We start from the raw sequence: 15205 nt of genomic DNA on the forward strand, positions 1-15205 counted from the left end.
TACATAGTTAGTTCCAGGACAGCTGGGGCTACAGGGAGACCCTGTCTCAAAAAGACCAAAAAAAAAGAAAAAAAAATTTTTTTTATGTGTATGTGTATACTGCCTGCATGTATGTAAACGCACTCATGTGGCACAAAATCCAAAGAAACCAGAAAAGGTTGGATCCCCTGGAACAGGAATTATGGATGGTTGTTAGCTGCCACTGGGTGCTGGGAATCAAACACGAGTCCTCTGCAAGAGTGGCTAGTATTCTTAACTGATGAGTCATCCCTGCAGCCCTAGTCATACCAATATTCTATGACCCGCAACTAAGTAGTATTAAACTTTATAAGATTTTATTGGTATGAGTAAAATACCTGCATGTAGGAAGGTACACTTGTGTCATGCAATGCCTGTGGAGGTTACAAGAGGGCATAGAATCCCCTGGAACTGAAGTTACAGACCGTTGTCAGCAGTCATGCCGGTGCTGGGAATGGAACCTGTGGTCCTCTGCAAAAGCAGTCAGTTCTCTTAACCCCCGAGCCATCTCTCCAGCCCCAGATTTGTTATTTTTAAAATTATGTTCCTGTATGTGGATATGTGCATGTGAAGGCAAGGGCCCAGAGTCCAGAAGTGTTGGATCTCCCCAAGTTCTCCAGCCCCATTAAACTACTTTTAACAAACTTCTTTAATCCCTCCTATAAATTTGTATTGTAATTTCTTTCTACTTCTTCAGTAATTCAAAATGATCCAATAAACATCTCAGGCATTCTCTTGCATCTCATACATAGTCAAGTATTTCTTCTGAATAATTTCCTTTCTTCCTTCTCTCCCTTTCCTTCTGTGGTGGTTTGAATGAGAAGTATCCCCCATAAACTCTGAGTATTTGAATACTTGGCCCCAGTTGGTGGTACTGTCTTAAGTTTAAAAGGTGCAACCTTGTTGAAGGAAGGCACATCACAGGGGTCAGATCTTTAGAGTTTGTAACCCAGTCCCTCTTGCACTTTGGTATCTGTTTCCTGTGCCTGTTCTGATGTGAATGCTCAGCTTTCAGTTCTGGATGCCACCTGCCATGTCTCCCCCAGCCATAATGGACTCTTACCCTTCTGGAACTGTAAACCCAATAAACTCCTATAAATTGCCTTGGTCATGGTGTTTTATCCCAGAAACAGAAAAGAAATGTCTAAGACTTCCAGGAGTGCTAGAGATCAAACCCAGGGTCTTATACACACTAGGCAAGTGTTTTGCTACTGAGCTATACTTCTAGACCATTCTGAATGTACTTAACTTTTTTTAAGAGATGACTCAAAATTTACAGACATTTTCATGTGTGTTTGAGACAGGATCTCACTATGTAGCTCTGGCTGGCCTTGAACTAAAAAAAGATTCACCTGCCTCTACCTCCAAATTGCTGGGATTAAAGACGTACATAACCACATCTGGCCCCCAAAGACTATAAATATTTTAAATTTATAAAAGGGTTGATGAGTTCGGGACTGGAGAGATGGCCCAGCAGTTAAGAACACTGGTTGTTCTTGCAGAACACCTGGGTTCAAATCCTAGCACCCACATGGCAGCTAACAACTGTTTGTAACTCTGGTCCCAGGGGATCCGACAGTCTCTTTTGACCTCTGTGGACACTGCACGACATGGGCGCACTGACCTACATGCAGGCAATACACACATACACATTTAAAAAAAAAGGCCGTTAATGAATTCGTTAAAAATGAAAAATTATTTGTGTATGACTGTTTTGCCTATATGTATGTACCATTGGCATACACGTGTATGCCAATTCTTAAAGTTGTATAATAGCTACTAAGGTGTTAGAGAGATGGGTAAAGCGCTTGTCACATAAGCATGGGAATCTGGGTTTGATCCCCAGCACTCATATAAAACCTAGGTGTGGGCTGGATGTGGTGGTGCATGCCTTTAATCCCAGCACTTGGGAGGCAGAAGCAGGCAGATTTCTGGGAGCTCAAGACCAGCCTGGTTTACATAGTGAGTTCCAGGCCAGCTGAGGCTACAGGGAGACCTGTCTCAAAAAACAAAAGAAACAACTGGGTGTGGCAGTACATCATACCTTTATAAACCTGCAATTCCTACCTCAAATATAAATTAATTAAAATTTAAAATTGCAAGCCGGGCATGGTGGTGCACACCTGTAGTCCCAGCACTTGGGAGGCAGAGACAAGCAAATCTCTGTGAGTTCAAGGCCAGCCTGGTTTACGTAGTGAGTTCCAGGACACCTGGGACTACAGGGAGACCCTGCTTCAAAAAGACAAAAAATAAATAAAATAAAACTGCTCAGTACCAGCTGGGGGTGTAGTTTAGTAAGCAGAATGCTTGCCTGGAACATGAAAAGCTCTGGGTTCAATCCCCAGAATGGCATAAACCCAACATGGTGGCCCATGTCTGTACTTCTAACATCTGGGTAGTAGAGACAAGAGAATCAGAAGTTCAAAGTCATCCTTGGACAGACATCAAGATCAAGGGCACTGCGGGCTACATGAAAAAGTATCTCAAAAGAAAAATTTTTTATATATGAAAGAAACTAGTCCATCTCCACACATATTACAAATAATTTATCTTAGCTTACTGGACTTTTTTTTTTTTTGTCTTTTTGAGACAGGGTGTCCCTGTAGCTCTAGCTGCCTAGAACTCACTCTGTAGACCCAGGCTGGCCTTGAACTCACAGAGGATCCGCCTGCCTCTGCCTCTGAGTGTTGGGATTAAAGGCGTACGCCACCATGCCTGGCCTTACTGGACTTTTTATACATGCGATTGTTTTGTGTTTTTTTGAGACAAAAAACTATAGCTCCTGCTGGCCTGAAACTCACTATGTGGACCACACTGGCCTTATTCTCATAGACATCTGGCCTCTGATGTCTGCCTCCAGACTGCTGAGATTAAAGGCCTGTACCACCACGCTTAGCTTTATGACCATTTTTATCCGGCTTTTTTGAAGTATAATCAAAAAACAATAATGGGATTTAATATGTATAACTTGATACATGTTTACATTGTGAAATTATTACCAAACCTAATACAATCATCTCAGTTATGCTTGTTTAACTGAAAATATTTCAAATACTTTAGCTCTCTATTCTTACCAAATTTTCAACATACAATAATCATTTCTAACTAGTAACCACACTATATATCAGGTCTCCAGAATTTATACATCTTTCAACTGCAAGTATGTACCTTTTAGCTAACATTTTCCCCATTGTCCCTCTCACACTGCATGAGATTCCTGATATGCTGGTATTTTTGAAAAAAAAAAAATTTGTCTTTTTGAAGCAGGGTCTCCCTGTAGCCCCAGCTGTCCTGGAACTCATTATGTAGACCAGGTTGGCCTTGAACTCACAGAGAGCCGCTTGCCTCTGCCTCCCAAGTGCTGGGACTACAGGCGTGCACCACCATGCCCAGCTGTTTTTTGAAATTTTTTAACTTATTTGCTTATTTATTTTGTGTGTGCCTGTATATATGTGCGGATTTGTAGGCCTCATGTGTGGAGATCAGAAGGCAACTTGAGTGAGTTCTCTCCTTCCACCATGTAGGCCCTGGAGGTAGAACTCAGGTTATCAGGCTTAACATTAACAGCAAGTCCCCCCTTCACTCACTAAAACATCTTGACAGCCCTCTTGATATCTTTTTGTGGGGGGGAGGGTTGAGACAGGGTCTCACTACGTAGCCCTGGTTGGCCTGGAACACACTATGTAGACCAAGCAGAGATCTCTCTGCTTGGTCTACATAGCGAGTTCCAGGCCAGTCACAGCTACATAGTAAGACTCTGTCTCAAAAACATAAATAAAAGCTGGGCGTGGTGGCGAACACCTGTAGTCCCAGCACTTGGGAGGCAGAAGCAGGCCGATCTCTGTGAGTTCAAGGCCAGCCTGGTCTATACTGTGAGTTCCAGGACAGCTGGGGCTACACGGAGACCCTGCTTCAAAAAGACCAAAAAAATAAATAAATAAATAAATAAATAAAAATAAAAAATAAAATTAAATAAAATTTCTTTTGCATCATTAAGTTATTTTAAAAAGGCATTGAAGTCAGGCATGGTGGCTCACACTTGTAATCCTAATACTCAGAGGCTGAGTCAGGAGGATTGTTCAAGGCCAACCTAGGCTATACAATGAGTACATTGACATTTGGTTTAGTAGATCTAAGTAAGAGCTACACTACTTAAAGTGAGACAATCTATTTTATTGGTTTTTGAAAACTCATGTCCCAAGGTAATGGCCTCTTTGCTAAAAATTTCTAGGGGCTGGGGGTGTAGTTTAGTTTAGTTGGTAAAATGCTTGCCTAGTATGTATGAGACTCTAAATTCAATCCCTAGTATTACAAAACCTATCAAGATAGCACACGGCTTTAATCCCAGCACTTGGGAGGTAGAGGCAGAAGGATCAGGAGTTCAAAGTCAACCTAGGTACACAGCATATTCTAACAGCCTGGGTTATATGAGACAAAAACAGTAAGTAATGATATAAAACTCAGGACAACAACAGGCTGAGAAAAACAAAGACATAAGATGGTTATCAGTTGTGTTTTAGAATTTAGTGTGGTAAGAAAGCAAGTTCATCTCTAATTATTTTCCTTTAGTAACTATAAACATCAAATAAAACTTACATCCAATTCAAAAAACAGGTCTCTTTCTTTACTTGCAATTTCATAATCTGCTCGGAGGGCCAAGTCGTGGATTTTGGTACATTCTCCTAAATCCATGCGCTGTGGAAAAAAATTTATATGTGAACATTTATCCATTCCAGAAAGCACATAGTATGATTTGACATTTCAGCTGTCACCAAAAAAGCAATGTGATTTAGATACTAAAACTGTAGTAACAAAATTAAGAAATGAGCCAAGTGTAGTAGTGTATGCCTATAATCTCAAACCCGTGGAGGTTAACCGGCAGCAGGAGATCAAGGTCAACCTAAGCTACACAAGAAGACCTGTCTCCAGGCATGATGGCATACATATCTAATTCCAGCCCTTAATAGGTAAGAAGCAGAAGAGTCAGGTGCTCAAGGTCATCTTCAGCTACAAAATAAATTCAAGGCCAGCCTGGGCTGTATGAGACCATCTCACAAAAACATAAAAGATGTATAAGGTTCTGGAGAGATGGCTCAGCAGTTGGGAGCAGTGACTGCCATGGCAGGGGACCAAGTTCGGTTCCCAGCACCCACATGGCAATTAACAAGAATCATTAACTCCAGTTCCAGGAGATTGGATGCCCTCGTCACAAGCATGACACGAGTACACTTACATACATGCAGGCAAATCATATGCAGAAAATAAAAGCTATTTTTTAAAAGATATATAAAATATACAACCTAGGAAAGTATTTCTCTTTTACTAACATGATTAAAATAGCCATTGGAATTGATACAAATTACAGTGAAAAGGTTTGTGACTTTGAGACTGAGACACAGATGGGCTATAATCAAGCAAACTAATTTATTAGTTTTTGCCAGTTTATTTTGCATGAGTGTTTTGCCTACACTTAAGTGGACCCATGTTGTACAATGTCCAGGGAACCAGAAAAGTGCATCAGATCCCCTGTAACTGGTGTTAGAGATAGCTGTTAGCCACTGTGTCGGTGTTGGAAACCAAACCTTGGTCCTCTGTAAAATAGAGCTCTTAACTGCTGAGTCATCTCTTAAGCCCCCATCCTTGCAATCTTGACTACTCAAGATGCTCCACATTAAGAGCAGAAGTACTAGGGACAGAGAGCTGGGTCAGTGGTCAAGAGCACTGGTTGCTGTTGCAGAGGACCCAGGTTTGGTTCCCAGTACCCACATGGCAGATAACAACTATTCATAACACCAGTTCCAGGGGCTCCAATGCCCTCTTCTGATCTTCATGGTTATACCGGGTACACTTACATACATACATGCAGGCAATACACTCATACTCATAAAATAAAAATAATACAATATTTTAAAAGAGGCCAGGCGTGGTGGTGCACGCCTTTAATCCCAGCACTTGGGAAGCAGAAGCAGGAGGATCTCTGTGAGTTTAAGGCCAGCCTGGTCTACATAGTGAGTTCCAGGACAGCTGGGGCTACAGGGAGACCCTGTCTCAAAGAGACATACATAAATAAATAATAAAATTTAAAAAGAGCAGAGATACATAACTCAGTGGCAGAGCTTACAAGACTCAAGAACCTGGGTTTGATCCTAAGCACTCACAGGTGGATCTCTGTGAGTTCAAGGGCAGCCTGGTCTATATAGAGTTCAGACCAGCCAAGGCCACATAGTAAAGTAAGACCCTGTCTCAATTAAAAAATAAATTTAACTCTAGCATACATTCAACTTAAAATCAAATAATTCAACCAAATCTTCAAAGACCTAGCAGGTATCAGGCGTGATAGTGCACATCTTTAAAAAAAATATTTTGGGGCTGGAGAAACGGCTCAGTGGTTAAGACCACTGACTGCTCTTGAAAGGGACCCACATGGCAGCTAAAAACTGTCCATAACTCCAGTTCCAGGAGATCTGACACCTTCTTCTGTTCTCCACAGGCACTGAATTACACAGATGCACTTAACACGCATGCAGGCAATACACTCATACACACAATAAAATAACTTTAAAAAAAACATTATTTTTAGCCAGGCATGATGGTGCACACCTTTAATCCCAGCACTTAGGAAGCAGAGGCAGGCATATCTCTGTGAGTTCAAGACCAGCCTAGTCTACATAGCAAGTTCCAGGCCAGCTGAGGCTACAGGGAGACCCTGTCTCTAAAAGAAAAAAAAAAAAAAAAAAAAATGTGTATGACTGTGTGTGTCCGCATGTGTCAGTGAACCAGTGTGGTGCAATGCCCATGGAGGTCAAAAGGCATGGGATCCCCTGAAACTGGAGTTACTGACAGCTGTTACCTGCCATGTAGGTGCTGGGAATCAAATTCAGGTCCTCCACAACAGCAGTCAGTTCTCTTAACCATTAAGCCATCTTCTCCAGCCCTGAAGGTGCACATCTTTAACCCTAGCAGCAGAGGCAGGTGTTACCTCTGTGAGTATGACACCAGCCTGGTCTACATATCCAGTCAGGTCAGTCAAGGCTACACGATGAGACCCTATCTCAAAAAATAAATTAATTAAAAAAAAAAAAAAAAAGAGGAGCTGGAGAGATGCTCAGCAGATGAAAGCACTGGCTACTCTTGCAGAGGACCAGGGTTAACAGTTCCCAGCACCCATATGGTAGCAACTCTAGTTCCAGGGGATCCGAAGCCCTCTTCTGACCTCCAAGGGTATTGCATGACAGGAGTGCACTTACATAAAATGAAATGTTTCATAACACAAAATTCTACCAAAAATCTATAATTTGAAAATCAGCAAATTCTACATGCTTAAGGAAAACAGAATTCAACCTGAAAAACCTTCACTACCAGGGCCAGGCGTGGTGGTTGCACTGACCTGTAGTCCCAGCACTTGGGAGCAGAGGCAGGGGAATCTCTGTGAGTTCCATGCCAGCTGGGGCTACAGGGAGACACTGTTTCAAAAAGACAAAAAAGACAAGTAAAAAAAAAAAAAAATCAAAAACCTTTACCACCCATATAGCACCTATCCAAGGGTCTCATGAGGCCCTCAAAAAAACATTTAATGGCTGGGCATTGTGGCACATGCCCTTAATCCCACCATTCAGGAGGCAGAGGCAAGCAGATCTCTGAGAGTTCAAGGCCAGCCTGGTCTACATAGTGAGTTCCAGAACAGCTGGGGCTACAGGGAGACCCCGTCTCAAAAAGATGCCCCCCCCCAAAAAAAAGAAGAAAAAAAATACATCTATTGTAGGGAATGAATATAACAAAAATTTCCAAAAATAATTTGTTATCTACAAAAAAAAAAAACACAGCAACTCTTCTGTAACTCTATAGTCTAAGATGGATGTTTCAGCAACTCCTAATTTTAAAACCTTTTCTAATAGTTATTAGTATTTAAGTATGTATATATGTGTTTGGGTACACCTGAATGTAGTTGTTCGAAGTCCAGAAGAGAGCCATCAGGTCCCTTGGAGTTGGAATTATTGTGGTTATGAGCTGCCCCACATGAGAACTCAAGAACAGTACATGCATGCTCATAACTGCTGACCCATCTCTCCAGTTCCATATATTAATGTATTTAGTTCTTCCTCTTAGGTTTAAAAAAAAAAAAATCCATATACTGTCACACCCATTCATAGTAGTCCATGAGGTTCTCAAAAGCACCTACCGTCCCAGCGAGGATATCATGGGGGCAGCAATCCAGAAGGTGACTCTTGCAGACTCGGTCATCTGTAAACTTGACCCTCTGTCTGGTTTCATCTCCTGAAATTCATTCGCAGTTTTAAATGAAGTATTATCATGTTAACACAAAAGTCTATCTGGCACAATACACAGGGATGATTTGAAGTCTAGCACTTGTGTTCGCCCCATCACATACACTGAGAAACTGATCTAAAGATATTTACAACAGGAACACAAGACAGTTTTGAGTCTAAGTATTTCATGAAGCATCACAATCAAATCTAACTCCATCATTATGCCTAAGTCAAGGAGTCAGAAGTAAAAGCTTGAGCATCAATAGTCCATTAGGCCAATGTGGGCAATGAGACACCAAAACCCATGTGATCAGAGTGCCATGAATCCACCACGTAGGACATGTAGCTGGTCATTTCCACCAACAAAAGCTATTTATTTATCTGCTCTTTTGTTGTAGTCAAATTCATAAGCAGCGTTTTACCCAAAATTACACAGAAAAAAGATTTCAAGCTCTTATCACTGACTGTTAAATATCTCTAGACCTTTTCTTCTTATTCCCCCCTTCATCCCCACCCTTAAAAAACAAAAGTTGGCACCTGGGAGTCACTTTTAACAAGACAATACCAAAAAAGGCAAAAAGGAACTAGGTTAGTCAATACACACTGTGAGCTCCAACACATACTGTACCCATCTGCATTCTTCAAGAACTCAGCTGCAGAATTTTATGCCCGCTGTTCAAAAGTTTTAAAGGAAAAGTTTTCTTGCCCACACCTGCAGTAAGGAAGTCAGGGGGAATGATACATGAAAGTAAAGGCAAAGTGGTATGTGACAAATTTTAAAGCTAATCTGTGTATAGGACACAGAGCTGTGTAATAAGCAAGGAAGAATATATTTTAGGATTTGCAAGCATCCAGGATTAATGTAGTGTCTGTTTATTGGAAATGTTTTCTTTCTAAACTACACTTTTAAAGTTACTTGTGGGAAAAAAGCAAACACTTTTTTGTTATAACAGCTTAGAAATTGGTTGTGACTCACGGCTCGATGAACATGAGGCTTTTCTGCAACTCCCTTGCAGATTGATGTAGGCAGGCAAAGATACACTGAACCTTTATAAATAAAATAGAGGGGCCACAATTGTTCAGTTTGTATGAAATAAAAATATGGGAAGCAATTCAAAAGCAACTCAACATACAAAGAAAGCTAATAGCACTTATGACCTATGAAATAAAAGTGCAAAGAATCTGCACAGCCCTGCGAATGTGCCAGTGTGAAATTACAACTTTACTTCGGTAAAAAAGAAAACACAAACCACAGCAGGGACTAGCTTTGCTAGGATGCAACTGCTTTCTCCTGAGACTCCATGATCTTGCGCGCCTCCCTACAGAACCACCTACCTAACGAATGCCAAGTGCTGGCTAAACAGAAGTTGTCCTGTGAGGTCGGGGAGGGCTAGAAAACCACAGAGAGGGAACCCTTGTCAGAAACGCTCATTTACGGCTCCCCCTGTAACCACGTGGAGCAAGAACGCTCCGGGGTTTCGAGGCCCGTCCGGCTCCCTCGGGGGTCTCTTCTCCTCCGAGGAGTATCAGAAGAATTCCACCACCCGGCTGCCAGCGGCCCCGAGCCCGCGCTGATTCCAGCCCTTCGCCGACACTGTAGTGCGCGCAGAGGTGCCGACTCCCGGCATCGACCACGAGGAAGTCGCATGACGGAATACGGAAGGGGTCCAGAGTCCCACGGTCGGACCGGACTCCCAGGGAGGAGGCCGCCGGGACCCATGCGAGCAGAACGAGGTAGCGGCAGCCTCGCAGGCCAAGCAGATCAGACAAAGGCCCAGCGCCTACGCTTGGCGCGCGGGGGAAGGAACGACACCTGCGCAGGCGCACACGGTCGCGGCCCCTGCCTCAGGCTGCCGGGCGGCCTCGCCTTATTCCCGCCCAAGCCCCGCGCCTGGCCAGCCGCCCGGACTCACCGTCCCGAGCTGTACCCATGAGCTGGTCTAGCAGGGCCCGCATCTGCGCCTGGGCGGACATGGTGGCCAGCGGGGACGGCCGCGAAGCTCTTCTCAACTCAGCGGCAGCAGCAGCAGCAAAGAACGGTGGTCTTGTCCGCCAGCAGCCCGCTCCGCACTTTCCCGCCGCAGAGAACGCTGGGAGGAAGTACGTCACGTTTGTACAGGGCGACCGGAAAATGTAGTCCGGATGTGCGTAATCGCTGAAAGCTTGTCTTCGCAAGTAGTCTAAGAGAGACCGAATCTCCAACCTTGATTTTGCCTTAGACCCTAAATTTGAAACTCTGCTCTACAGAGACGTTAGCGGAACAAAAAGTTTAGTACACCAGGCAAGGTGACTCACACTTATAATTCCCGCACTCAAAGTTCAAGCCCATTCTGGTCTACAAAATGAGTTCCCTACCATCCAGGGTAGTAGAAAGAAAACAAAATAAGGACGCTTGGAGAGATTACTCAGTGGTTAAGAGAGGTAATTCCGCTTGCAGAGGACCCACGTTATTTTTCCAGCACTCACGTGGCCATTAACAACCCTCTGTAACTCCAGTTCCAGGGTGCCCTCTTTTGACATGTTTAGGCATTGCATGTACCTGATGGACTTACTTGTAGGCAAACACTCATATACAAAATAAAATAAATTTTAAAAGTTAAAAAATAAGCCGGGGGTGGTGGCGCACGACTTTAGTCCCAGAACTCGGGAGACAGAGGCAGGTGGATCTCTGTGAGTTCAAGGCCAGCCTGGTCTACATACTGAGTTCCAGGACAGCTGGGGCTACAGGGAGACCCTGTCTCAAAAAGACCAAAAATAAATAAATAAAAATAAAAAATAAAATGTACTCCAAACAGGAAAAGTCCTGTGCTTCTTCTTGCTAATCATGAAGCTGTGAGTTTCTCATTAAACTATCCTGATGCTTGGTTTTTAATATCTATGACATTGTAATGGGACTCCTACAGATTAAGAACAATTTTTTCAGGTCCAGCTCTCAACTGGAAATGTGATGACAGCAGAGACTGCCTCCAGAAGCCCTGACTCCCTGGGGCAGTGAGGATGCAACAAGAACAACAACAAAAAAAAAAATTTCTGATTTTTGTGACTACCAGCTCAATTAACTTGGGACCCACTGTTAAATCTGTATAGGCATATTTCACAATTTTTGTTTCATTCTTTCTACAGAACTTGGAAAAACATTACGGTCCTGTTCCATTTCCTCACCCTTCATAAATTCAGGACAATATTTGTATTGTTATGCCCTTAGACATATAAATACATCAGAGAGCCCGGTGTGGTGGTGCATGCCTATAATCCCAGCACTCTGGAGGCAGAAGCAGGCAGATCTCTGTAAGATCAAGGCCAGGTTGGTCTACATAGTGAGTTCCAGGCCAGCTGGGTCTACAGGGAGACCCTGTCTCAAAAAAGACCAAAAAACAAACAAATGTATCATAGAGACAATACAGAGAGGGTGCACAAAGTTCTTTTTACCTATATTGTCGCTCTTTTTTTTTTTTTTTTTTGGTCTTGTTGAGACAGGATCTCCCTGTAGCCCAGCTGTCCTGGAACTCTCTATGTAGACCAGGCTGGCCTTGAACTCACAGACATCCGCCTGCCTCTGCCTCCCGAGTGCTGGGATTAAAGGCCTGCACCACCATGCTGGGCTATATTGTCTCATTTTTATTATTCTCCTTTGAATTCTCTTTGAGCAAACATTAGGTAGGTCTTTTTGAAAATTTTGTATTGATTTTTATTTAATGTGTGTCTTGCCTGCATGTATGCAAAGGCGCCACATACATGCAATGCCTGCTGAAGTCAGAAGATGGCATTTCATTCCCTGGAACTGGAGTTACAGAGGGTTGTTAGCAGTCTCATAGGTGCTGGGAACCAAACCTGGGTACTCTGAGCCATCTCTCCAGCACCTAGGTAGGTCTTTATGTCGTTTCTTCATGAAGATATTGAGGTGAGGAAGGTCTGGGTAACTGTCCTTAGTTGCTGAGGCAAGGCTAGGACTCAGTTGCTGTGCCGTTTCTGCCTGCAGCAGAACTGTCTTGAGGTAATCATTGGAAGGCAGTTCACCTACAAAACATTTCTGGTTCCTACAAATCAAAGGAACAATGCAAGAAATCCACATTATTCAGTCATGTTGGCTAGCCAGGAAGTGGAAACATCCTGAACAAAGGAAAGGAAGTCAACATAAGATTTTGAGTTGAGCTCACTTGACTCTTCTTTTTTCAAATCCAACTATAAATGAATTGTATCATCTGAGGGGGAAAAACAAGTTTGTATACTGTAGGATTGCTTATAAATGTAACTATCTTTCAAAGCTTTTCACAAATGATCATTTTAACATTATTATGTCCCTGGCAGAGAGGTAGAAGACTTGCTCTGTCAAAGTCCAACAAAGACTGTGGTCATGGACTAGAATATAAAATTTTCAGATACTCTAAAATAATTTTTATCTTAAGATGAGTTTTAAGTAATCAGAGAGAGAGAGAGAGAGAGAGAGAGGAACAAGACTGTGAAATCACTTCTTACAAAGAAAATTCTTCTGGGCTGGCAATGGCTCAGTGGTTAAGAGCACTGACTGCTGTTGCAGAGGACCCAGGTTCGATTCCCAGCACCCTCATGGTGGATAACAGCCATCTGTAGCTCCAGTTCCAGGGGATCTGACAACCTCTTCTGACCTCCGCAGGCACTGTATGACATGGGTGCACTTACGAACATGCAGGCAATACACTCATACACAAAAAATAATAAATAAGGGGCTGGGAGATGGCTCAGCGGTTAAGAGCACTGATTGCTCTTGCAGAGGACCTGGGTTCAATTCCCAGCACCCACATGGAGATGATGAACCATTCTTAACTCCAGTTCCAGGGGAATCCAAAGCCCTCTTCTGATCTCCGCGGCATTGCACGACACGGGTACACTCACATACATGTAGGCAATACATGTATACACATAAAATAAAAATAATAAATAATGCCGGGTGTGTGGGCGCACGCCTTTAGTCCCAGCACTCAGGAGGCAGAGGCAGGCGGATCTCTGTGAGTTCAAGGTTAACCTGGTCTACATAGTGAGTTCCAGGACAGCTGGAGGTAGAGGGTAGAGCTGTCTCAAAAAGACAAAAAAAAGTCAAAAATTTTACTCAGGCAAATAAAAACTAGAATAGAAGTGAGGAAATGACAGCAGACCCCAATCTTAGCTGAAGAAACATTGACAGCTGATTACTGCTAGTAAAATCTAAAAAGCAGGTCAAAACAATGTTAAAAATTAAACTCCTTTAGAAAGGTCTGCTATTACCTCTTCAGTCTGACATAAAAATGCATTGACCTTAAAAAAGGAAAAACTGCTAGCCTTTTTATTTCAGAATTAATAAAGCTCTACATGTGGATTGCAAAAAAAAATGCATTGACCTTGATACAAGGCAATAAAGACTGTATTAGAATCTCTTGGTGTAGGACCCTGAGACCCTCTTCATTCACCCGTTACCCCCCAATCCCTCCAGACTCCCACTAATTGCTATTTAGCTTCTGTAAAATGCTTGGCTTCTGCTTTAGACATGCCTAGACATGCCCTGGCATGCCCTGACCCCCGCCTGCTATTCCCCCCCTTCCAGGAAACTATAGATTAAGCAAGCCCGGGCATGAAAACTGCCCTATAAGGTAAAAACGGAGACTCCTGGCCCCTCAGATAACAGTCAGCACATTCCACAGCGCTGAGAATAGCACCTACCAATTAAGAAACTTCCAGGGCTGCATCTTACACATCCAATCAGTTTAAAATTATGTTGACGCACGCGGGTTCCTTGAACCAACCAAAATGTATCTTCGGTATCCCCCTCCTCTCTTTGTCTAAAACCTATAAAAGGCTCCACTCTCCCTTACTCTGGGCTCTCATCATGGATCCATTGAGTTGGTGAGGTCTGAGAACCTGAGCTTAAGCCCGAATAAACCATAAACCTTTGCTTTTGCATTTTGGTGTGTTGGGTCTTCGGTGATCTTTTTGGGGTCCAGTGGATGAGGTACAACATTTGAGGGCTCGTCCAGGATCCCCCCAGAGGATGCCCCCTCCCCCCGAGACAAACCAACCCCAAAAGGTTTGTGATCAACCGGCCGGGTAAGTTTTTGTAAAACTGTGTGTGTGTGCCTGTCTTCTCTATGCTTTCACTTTGGTTGCGGACATCTGATCTCAGTTTTTCTTTGTTGCTGAAACGCTAGTGAGGCAACCTGGAGGATTCAGGAGATGTCCCCATCCTTGTCGGGGTGGGTGTTCCTCATCGGACACCCCACCAGGACAGTCCATCTGAAACCTCAGAGGACCTCGCGACCCTGTTGGGACATGCGCGTCCTATCCGTCCTATCCATATGGTCTTTGGCATAATTGAGCCGGGGAACTCACATAGCCGAGAGTCCAGACCATCTGAAAGCCATAGTAGTTTATTCTGGGCCCTCTGTTTGTCTGTGTCGTTCTTGTGTCTTGTGATCTTCGTTCTAATTTCTTTGTTGAAGAAATGGACGGGACTGATAAATACTATGGGCAACACCCCACCTTCCCCTCTAGATTTTACATTAGTCCACTGGGGGAATGTTAAGATGATTGCCCATAACAGTAGTGTAGATGTAAAGAAAAAGAAATGGACAACTTTATCTTCGGTTTTTTGGCCCTCCTTCAATGTTGGATGGCCCCCTGAAGGGACTTTTAACCTGAGTTTGATTTCCAGGGTAGAGGACCACGTTTTCCGCCCACAGACGGGCCACCAGGACCAGATCCCATAACCCGATGGCCCCCCCACCTGGGTCAAGTCCTTCCTTCCCCCAATTAATGCGACTGCTCCCCCTCCACCTCTGCAGGTCCTTCCTCTCAGACCAAAGGCGGAAGAGAAACCCATTCTCCAGGGAGGCACGGAGAAAGACATCTTTCCCCCGCCCTACCCCTCTCAGATGGGCACCCCGCCAACGCCAACAGCGCCACGAGTGCAG

The 15205-nt window shown here is 43.6% G+C and overlaps 1 protein-coding gene across 7 annotated transcripts in view; it reads right to left on the reverse strand.

The window, feature by feature from the left end:
• The window catches only part of Luc7l (LUC7 like), a 33074-nt gene extending 22684 nt beyond the window's left edge, over positions 1–10390 (reverse strand). For 2 of the 7 annotated variants that reach the window (XM_008850794.3, XM_008850797.2), the window contains exons 1-5: positions 10199–10379; positions 9621–9675; positions 9262–9332; positions 8198–8292; positions 4615–4713 (exon numbers count right to left, since the gene is read on the reverse strand). In XM_008850794.3, the coding sequence (XP_008849016.1) occupies positions 4615–4713; positions 8198–8292; positions 9262–9332; positions 9621–9675; positions 10199–10259 (381 nt within the window). In that variant the 5' untranslated portion in view covers positions 10260–10379. Of the gene's footprint in view, positions 1–4614; positions 4714–8197; positions 9333–9620; positions 9676–10198 lie in introns of all 7 variants that reach the window. The other 5 variants (XM_008850795.3, XM_008850799.3, XM_008850800.3 and 2 more) reach the window with 4 other exon arrangements.
• Between the last annotated feature and the right edge of the window lie 4815 nt (positions 10391–15205).

This window comes from Nannospalax galili, unplaced genomic scaffold, assembly GCF_000622305.1.
Source record: "Nannospalax galili isolate Female #2095 unplaced genomic scaffold, S.galili_v1.0 scaffold104, whole genome shotgun sequence".
Taxonomy (NCBI): Eukaryota; Metazoa; Chordata; class Mammalia; order Rodentia; family Spalacidae; genus Nannospalax; species Nannospalax galili.